General features: G+C 36.3%; 1 protein-coding gene across 3 annotated transcripts; it reads right to left on the bottom strand.

Moving 5' to 3' along the window:
* Nucleotides 1-901: 901 nt before the first annotated feature.
* LOC132610349 (WD repeat-containing protein WDS homolog) lies at nucleotides 902-8,808 on the bottom strand. Of its 3 annotated transcripts, none has more exons than XM_060324649.1 (5): nucleotides 8,634-8,808; nucleotides 6,925-7,481; nucleotides 6,065-6,166; nucleotides 2,496-3,131; nucleotides 902-1,361 (listed from the first exon to the last, which is right to left on the bottom strand). In XM_060324649.1, exons 1-5 carry the CDS (start codon nucleotides 8,791-8,793, stop codon nucleotides 1,197-1,199), a joined length of 1,620 nt encoding a protein of 539 aa, XP_060180632.1. In that variant the 5' UTR covers nucleotides 8,794-8,808; the 3' UTR covers nucleotides 902-1,196. The 3 variants fall into 3 exon arrangements, with proteins under 3 accessions (XP_060180632.1, XP_060180633.1, XP_060180634.1); XM_060324650.1 differs by having other exon boundaries at nucleotides 6,925-7,632; nucleotides 8,634-8,770; XM_060324651.1 differs by having other exon boundaries at nucleotides 6,925-7,625; nucleotides 8,634-8,767.
* Nucleotides 8,809-9,286: the final 478 nt, after the last annotated feature.

Genomic DNA, 9,286 nt, shown 5'->3' with positions numbered 1-9,286 from the left:
TTCATACTGCTGGCAAATTCAACTATTTCCCTAACTTGAATGTCGTCCACTTGAAAGTTCGTGTGGAAATTGCTAATTCCACTTTCTAATCGAATTATTAATTCTGCAGCTCAGAGAAAAATCATAATTCAATTTCCTTTACCATCTTAGTAATCTATTTATTTATTTTCTATTATAAGTAGTAGTAAATTTGCTCTTACGTTTTGATTCTATGGCAATTCGTCTTTAATGGGTAGTCAAAGAGAGGAAATAGCTAGCCATTAGTGAATGCATAATATTCCTTTCAAACTCAACCTCCCATCTTTGTTTGTAATCCCAGAGGTAATTAAGATTATAATATGATTGTAACTCCCTTTTCCCTTAAAAAAAAATAGTAGTATATTTTTTAAAACGTTACTTTGACCGGTCAACTCCTCCATATTTGTATCACGTAAACACATTACAGTTTGTCAGCAATGATGATTTTTGCTTGTATTATATGGTGCAGCCGTGCAGCTGGTGATCAAAATACACATTTCTTTGATGGGATTGATTATTGCTACTACAATTTTTTTGTTGTTTTAAATTGCTGCAAGAACATATATAGCTCTCACCTAGTCTCAATGTTTCATGGTTGTCCTCCATCATCTGGATCCGACAAAAAAGAAACAATTTTATTGGATATCTTTTCCCTTTTTTAGAAAAATAAATGGGATAGGAATTAAGTTTAAAATAAAATTTTAAAGAAGATGATTGAAGGGGCCGATATATAGGCTGATAAATGGAAACTTTTTGTAATTAACTTATTGGGAGGCAGTGTTTATATGCATGCAAGGCACGTCAAGTGTCACATTAATTGCATTCATTTGCTTGAATTTCAAATCACCAGTGAATGCAAATATAGACACAATGTGAAAGTTCATGAATCAAATACAGCAAACTTGCTGATAATGAACACTTTAAAAGAAATGGGAATGCAGCTTCCATTCTAGTACAAGTATCTTACTACCTATTAGCATCCAAAATGGCACAGGGTGCAAAATCAACCCTGGCATTGTACAAATACAGAGTCGCCAAAATTCTTCTCTAGCTACGCTATAGCAATTTACAGCAGATAGACATGCCAAAATTTGAAGAAATGAAAGCTACAGATTTACACGGCAAATGAAACTCGCAATTGACAAAAATCCATTTGCATACACCAGCTTACTCTTTTACTATCTACTTTGAACATCAGGTCCCCATATGCGAATAGTTTGATCATCACTTGCTGAAGCTAGCATATGAGGCCTTTTAGAGTTCCAGCTCACACAGTTCACAGTCATTGAATGGCCACACAAGATCTCGATAGGCTTTGAACCTCGGCGATTCCATATATACACCTGCTACATTGCAAAAGATCTCATATGATTTCCTTGGATCAATATACAAAATGAAGGAATTCACATTGCCTCTAGTTATCGGATGGAATCACAAACTTGAAAAAAAAAAAACAGCAATAATAGCAACTCCATATTTAACAAAAAAAAAAAAAAAAACGCATATGCCCACAACTTGTGCAAACATAGAACAAATGAAACTATTCTATGTGTTTGGTTAGATGCAACCAGCCCCACATAATAATATATATCCGTTGTAGTTCTTGCAGTCTATTTTTGGTTCGACCGAAGAGAGGGGTTGTAAGAGCTCTGAGGGAAAGTGAAAAAGGACAGATGATGCTATTTCCCTTGTTTGGTTAGAAGGTAGAAAGTGGAGGCGGGGGGTGTCAAATTTTGCATTATTAATTGGCCATCTGTTTCCTGTTCTGGTGTCCGCATAAAATAATGCCAAAGTAATCTATGTATTATTTTGTACCAAAAGTAGGATACACATATCAGCAATACATGTATTATATCACTCTTGTTTCAAAACAAGAAATACACGTCTTAGATCACCTAAATGGAAATTTCTGTTTGAACTATTATAAGTAGTCAGCGTATAACTTGACCCTATGTGTATATAATATTTTCCTTAATATTATGCACTATCTGGCTAATTCACAGCAGTTATGAAGCAGAAAACTCAATCCGTGACCTCAAGAAATTGAAACATTAAATTTAAGGAAAGAAAGAAAACAACGCAACATATTATGCGAGTCACAAGATTTTGAGAATGACACTTCACAATTCAAGGCCCTACATGCAGTAACAAAATTCTAGCAATATGAAAATTCACACGCATGAAAAAGATAAATGCTGAATCATGCATAGATATAATGCAATTAGTTTGTGAACAATGTTGCTTTTGTTGCTGCAAATATTGCAGTCTAGTATAATAGACTTATGTTGGTCTTGCTTATAAATTTTCCAAGATCAATCTAAGCATGCTAGTAAGCTAAAGAAAATATTAGTCTCCAACAAATCATTCACGTTAAAGTTTGAAGTTCTTTAATCTCATGCTTATTTGTTTATTAGTTTTTCCTTCTTTTCTTTTTTGGGTGGTGGGTGGTGGGGGGGCACATTGAAGAACGACCATACCTTTGAATCTTCACTACCACTGGCGATAAAAGTGCTATCCACTCCTCCAAAACAGGAGCGTATCACATACTTATGTTGTCTGTGGCCTTTAAACTTCATGGGGCTAAGCCACTCGCCTGCGACATCCCACATATGAATCTCTTGACTATTAAGATTTACTATGAAGAATTTACCATCCCCCGATAGTGAAAGGGATGTGATTGGATGCTCCTCTGAAATCACACGTTCAGCACCTGTCCCCACATTCAATATTCGGATATCTTTGTCAGAAAATATACTGATAAGTTTTTCTCCATCAGGTGTAATAGCAAGATCTAAAACCTTTGGCATCCGCGTCCCTTTCCATGATTTGAGCTCATTACCCTCAGAGTCCCACATGTATATGCCTTTTTCTGGGTCCGAACTGCCACAGACGAATCGCCTAGAATCAGGAAACCAAGCACATGAGCTGACAATGAAACTAGCATCGCCATATGTGTGCTTGCATGTACCTGTTTCCACGTCCCAAAGCTTGAGCACTTCTATGTTCCCACAGGTTAGCAACATTGTATCGTCAGGGCTCCATGCTACAAAAGAAATTGGCTTTTCATGGCTCTGCAGCACATGTCTCTGGGTCAGTTTCCCATCATCCAGTACCTGAAAGTAATTATCAACCCACTCAGAAAATAATGGTCAACCCTCATCCCCAGAAACTTGCTGATGCCTTATGCATCAAAGCATAGAAATATAGGGAGCTTATATATTTTAAGAAATTGAAACAGGTTGCATATATTGCTAAAGACGTGATTGCTTGTAAGTTGTAACTTGTAAGTTTATAGGTTCTTCATATGAGAATCTAAAACAAATCATCCATAATTTAAGACAACGTCTTGACCAAAACATGTGTACACAATCATCAAGATACTTATTAATTAAATGCTTAGTTACTAACTGTCAGAAATATCAAAACCAGATGTCATGTCTCCCAAATCGGTTGGGATCAGTCACGCCACTATAACCCCATCCTAAACTAGAATACGTCTGACAAAAAGTATATGCACTAAGAACAAAAAGGTCAGGAAGTCCACTTGGAATCTTCTTTTTTTCCCGATGAAGAAAGTCTTCATGGAATCACATGCGCAGTCTTAACTAAGACTAGACTGATGTCTTTCCAATGTCTTTTGGGGCCAGCGCTTGTGAAGCACATGGTGGTAAACATTCTTTGATCCATTTGTAATTGGCCTATTGGTGGCTAAATTTGTCCTCAATAATCTCCATTAAGAACTAACCCAGTCACCAACTTGTGGCACAAGGAAGTGAAAGAGTAATCATTCTGGCCTCAGTGTCTAACTAGGACTCTTATACGGCAGAATAGGAAAATAATCATGCAATTTAAGTCAAAGTTTAGCTTCATAATGCTGATAACGGTTGACCACTTTAAGATTGATCCTAAGACTCATCTCCGCCTTTCCAGTGACTAGGTATGACTGCTGTCATTTTTCTTGAAAAATAGAATCCACTGGGAACTTAGCTCTAACACCTCCAAAAGTTCAAGACAATAGATTGACGCACTGTGACTCTGTGAGTACTCTAACATAGCCCCCATTTCGGATACTTGTGAGCAAGAAGTTGCTGGAGTAGTTGAACTTTATTGGTTGATAAAATGCTAATTCTGCAGCTCAGTTGTCACAATTCCACATACACCACTGAGATGCAAGGTTCTAATCCTATGTAAAGTATCTCCTCTTATTTTTTTTCGCTTCTGCACTATTCAACCCCCCCCCCCCCCCCAACCGCAAACCCAAAAAAAAAAACATTACACAAGGAAATAAGTTTTATTGTCAAGCGTCATTTACGTGTTCTCTAACATAGCTCATACGGAGGATGAATAGCAACTTGAAACCACACTTTAACATTTAGCTAGGTGAGAAACTAAATTGTGGAGGCTACCTTTGGCTTGGATGATACCGAACCTACTAATCAATATTTTAGATCCTACATGAGGCACTGTGAACTTTCCCCTCCCTCCTCAGATCTCCCAGATTTAGTTATAAGCCTATGTGCACCCAAAGGTGAGGCCTAGCAGTTAATGATATGGGATGAAAACTATAAGAGACTAGGGTTCAAATCCTAGCAGAGGCAAAAGAAAAGCTAAGTGATTTCTTCTCACCAACATAAACTTGGTGGGTAGAGTACCTGGTACATGTGCTGGTAGGAGAGATAACATGTACCAAGTGAAATAGTCAAGTTATAAGCCTAAGCATGCTGATAACTAAAACCTTGGAAGTTCATCCTACTAGATACTTTTAAAGCAATATAGAAGACATTTCTCATTTTCTGGTGAAAAATTGGTTGAGTAAATTAGTGGGTAAACCTCTTTCTTTAGTTATACCTATTCATTCTTCCAACTTCAATCTCTTAAAGTTATGTACTTAGCTATCATAAATCATCGTTCATTTTGAAGGGATAATTGATACAGATATGCCATGAGGGGTGTGGACTGTGGAGTAACCAAACCACCACATTCACAGCCTTGGTCCATCAACAGCAGCACAATCCTAAGTGAACACCAGCTACCAAAAAGGAGTCCTAAATGCACCCATATATATTCCAGACACTGCAGTTTTTACATGCACTTGTGGGATTACACTGGATATGTTGTTGTTTGTTTGTTTGCAGTTTTTGCATGCAGTTTTTACCTTTAATCACCAGATCTTGGTGCGTAAACTTAATGGTTACTGATTGATCCCAAGATTCATTGATGCTTCTCCCACGATTAGCTTTTTTGTCAAATAGAGAAGCTACATTATCCAAACTAAAATAAAAAGAGCATGGATGATGAAGTTCATGGTTTTATTAAAAGATATTATAAACAAAAGAGTATATGTATGAAGTTTCATGTTTTATTAAAAATGTTTGATCACTAGCTTAAGAATTATAGAAAATGTGGGATGGAGTGTTCTAGTAAACACGTCTCCAGACAACTGGAACACTTTACTGACAGCTCCTACAAGAAAATTCTTCAGCCCAAACATAAACCTAGAAACCACTTCCTTACTTTTTTCCCAAGAAAAAAAATAATCTTGACTAGATCGTTTCCTGCTAGTAACAGGCAAGTGAACAACCTAAAGCATTCACTCAGAGTACAATTTCTTGACAAAAGATTCAATTGACCAAAGAAAGAAAAGTTTCTTATATAAGCTTTTACGAAGCATAAAGGAACTATGATTAAAACATGACTTTCTTGGTAACATTTATCAAGAAAGCAAAGCAGAACAAATAACTTTTCTGTTTAATTCATCCTGCAAAAAGTAATGAATAAATTTCTTCTGCTTATTCCATGAAAGCATTCACTTAGACAACGTAAATAGGGTAATACGACCAAACTTCTAGCTTATGGAGTTCCGAAACTGCAGGGCTATGATCTTTAACAAGTATCCCCTCTCTCCACGATTTAGCTTTATTTTTTCAACAGCACAAGTGCACAACTCAGCAATTTACAGGAACAGCCCAAATTATATGTAGGAAATAAACACCTGGATTTCTCAGACTTGCATAGCAAAGTTAAGTGTTGACAATGTGAAACAAACCTTCCAAATGATGGCTGTGCAGTCACTTGATGATGAGGCCAGGTAGCTTCCATTATTCGAGAACTGAACATACCAGACTTCATTTCTGTGGTTAGTCAGGATCTGCAACAGTGTTAAAGATATTGAATACGTATTTCCTAAGGAGAAGCTAGGCAAACAATGATAACAAATTAGTAAGGGGAGAAACTACTCATGATCACGGTGTGATAAGTCCAATCTTCATGAATTCCACTGATTAAAAGATTCTATAATAGAAAACCACTAATAGCATTTAGCAATTTCTTGGTGACTAGGTCATCTGAAAGTCATAAAGTGACTTTAACTGCCGAATGTAATTGCAAGACTATCAACGTTCTATAAATTTGCCTAGTGTCAGAAGCTTATTTGAGACAATGATTCTTAAATCACAACAAAAGATAGTTAAATTAGTGAAATAATTAAATGCAAGAGGTAGTTCAGTTCCTAGTGAACTTAGGAAATATCCATACAATTGTCCTACTTTCCTTTTCAATTTGATCCAAAAAGCGTGCAGATCCCTGAAGGAGAGACATACTAAGTATCCAGCAAAGCGTTTTTCCTAAGATTATCAAAAAGGTAGCAGTGGAACCACTTTTGAGCTATTGAAAGTTAACTTCCAGGGTAAAAATGGTAAGCGCAAATTAAGCTATTGAAGTATACGTCACTAAACGTGATAATTTGATACCCTATTGAGCTAAAAATCAATGGATCAAAAATGAAAGTAACTTAACGTATAAACACAAGACTTAAAAGGCCAGATATAATCTTAAAAAACTGAGGCATTACACGGTCCTTTCAGTGTTCAAGCTAGAAAGCTATAAATATGATGAAAAATTATCCACCTGCATGGTCTTTGTTGGAAATTGACTGCCATCACAATGGTGATCTTCATAGAGCGAAATTGCATCAACTGAATTATGAAACACGCAGTTATCTATCTGTGACCATACAGCCATTTCAACCAAGTACTCTAACCTTCGGTCCGGCAATGTAATGGGTGGCGGCAGTACTTTTTCAAGTTCCGTAAGCAAATTTTTTCGGAAGTTATAGATAGCATCAGGATCTACCTTATCCAACCCTAACTCCTTCAAGGAGAGCAATCCAAAAGCAAGCGTATGAACCTTCTCCTTCCCAACTTCTAAACCGGATATTTTTTTTCGTAAGATTTCCAAAGCTGAAGAGTCGTCCCCACGATTCAAATACTCTAACAACCACTGTTTGAGAACAAGAAACAACGCCGAAGCTCTTGTCTCATTGGTCAAGCCATTAAGTCTATTAAGGCTGTCGATACATGCATCCCAATTAGCATCACGAATATGCGCCTCGAGGGTCTCAAATTCATCAGATTTGTAGCCAATCCCAGATTCTGATTCCAAACACACAGCAGAATTTCTGTAGCCTAAAGAATAGAGACACTGAATGATGACCCTCACAAATTCATGCTTCTTTATTAGTTTTTTCGACCCAATATTATCCAATTGATTCTCCATGCCAATATGCAATTTGAACACCTCAACAACCAGTCACATTCTAAGACTACCAGCTGAAAACTTGGAAGGAGGAAAAAGTTTTGCGCATCAATTAAAAAACACAATTCAGAAGTGAACCACTAAAGTTAGCCAGAATAAAGGGAATAAGGTAAACAAAGAAACTTCCACTTAGTAGGCCATTGAATTCTTGAATAGAAACTGGGGTTAAGTTCATCCATGAATTTCAGAAACAATACAACAAAATGCAGAAAAACGTATTCCCTCCGTTTCAATTTGTTTGACTTACTTTCCTTTTTTAGTCCGTTTCAAAAAGAATGCCTCTTTCCTTTTTTGGCAATTCTCTAATTTCAACTTTCCACATGGCAGGTTTAAAACTACAAGATTAAAGAACATTTTGGTACATTCTACACAAGGCCGGAGCTGGGTTGGTCTAAGGGGGTTCATTCAACGAAAATTTACATTGTATATGCAAGGTTAAAATTATTTTTTATGTATATATAGTAGATGTTGAATCCCCTTGCCTTCTTCGTGTGTTTAATTCTTTATATTTCTGAACCCCTTAGTAAAAATTTTGACTCCGCCACTGATAATACAAATCTTTAATTTAAGACCACAAGATTCAAAAGTCGTTCTTTACTTTCTTAAACTTCGTTTCAAATCAAAACGAGACAAACAAGTTGAAACGGAATGGGAGTAACAGAACAAGATTCATTTATTTTACAAATAACAAACACCCAAGAAACTAAACATGCAAGAATTCTAAAAATACCATTTTTCCTATTTGAAACTAGCTACAACCCCATTACAACAAACAAACAAAAAAATCCACCAATTTAGAAATCAAATTCAGAATTGAAATAAAATAAACAAAGACACTACTACCAACTTACTATATTCATAAAGTTGTTGAATAGCAACTTGGGTCATGAAAAAATAATCCAGTAATCCAAGAAAACATGCAAACAGACTTAAAAAAGATACAGAAAAAACGTAATAAACATTGAAAAGAACGAACACCATTGAAAAGGAGGCCATAAAAGAGAAGGAAAAAAAAAATGTACCTGATGAGAATTCAAGAAAGTGCAAGTCTTTAACGTTAGAAAAAAGAGTAATGATGATATTAAGAAGTACTTGTGAAGAATTGATGAAATCTAGATAGACAATTAAATTGAAAGCGAAAAGATTAATGTAATCCAAGATGAACAAAAAATGAAAGATCATTTATTAAGAAGTAGCACACGTGGATGGATGGTAGCAACTTTCAGAGTCCACAAACGAAGTCGTTTTGACTTGATTGTTACTTTTGTCATGAGAATTGGGCCACCCAGGACATGGGCTCAAGGGAGTCATTTGCACGATTGGCCTTCAAAGGCATTGGTCTTTAATTTTGGTCCCTCAAATTGGCGGTCTTTAATTTTTGGCCTTCGCCTAATACTATGAGGTTTGGAGTTCGAACTTCGACTCGATCAAAAAAATCACAAGGCAGCGTTTCGTAGTGACATTCGGCCTTAAGGCAGAATTTTGCAAAAATTCAACTGAATTAAAAAAATAAATAAATAAATACTGGCCTTAATGCAAAACTCTACCTTCAGGGATCTAGTAGCTCAATGGTTGGCTACCTAACCTTTCATCTTGTCGGTGAGGGGTCAATTCACAGAAATACCCCTCATTCGAGGTGATCTTTAATTTTTCCCTCAAATTGCTGGTCTTTAAT

Source organism: Lycium barbarum, chromosome 9 (assembly GCF_019175385.1).
Source record: "Lycium barbarum isolate Lr01 chromosome 9, ASM1917538v2, whole genome shotgun sequence".
NCBI classification, from domain to species: domain Eukaryota; kingdom Viridiplantae; phylum Streptophyta; class Magnoliopsida; order Solanales; family Solanaceae; genus Lycium; species Lycium barbarum.
The sequence above is the reverse complement of the archived record's forward strand: the minus strand, read 5'-3'. Positions and strand labels throughout refer to the sequence as shown.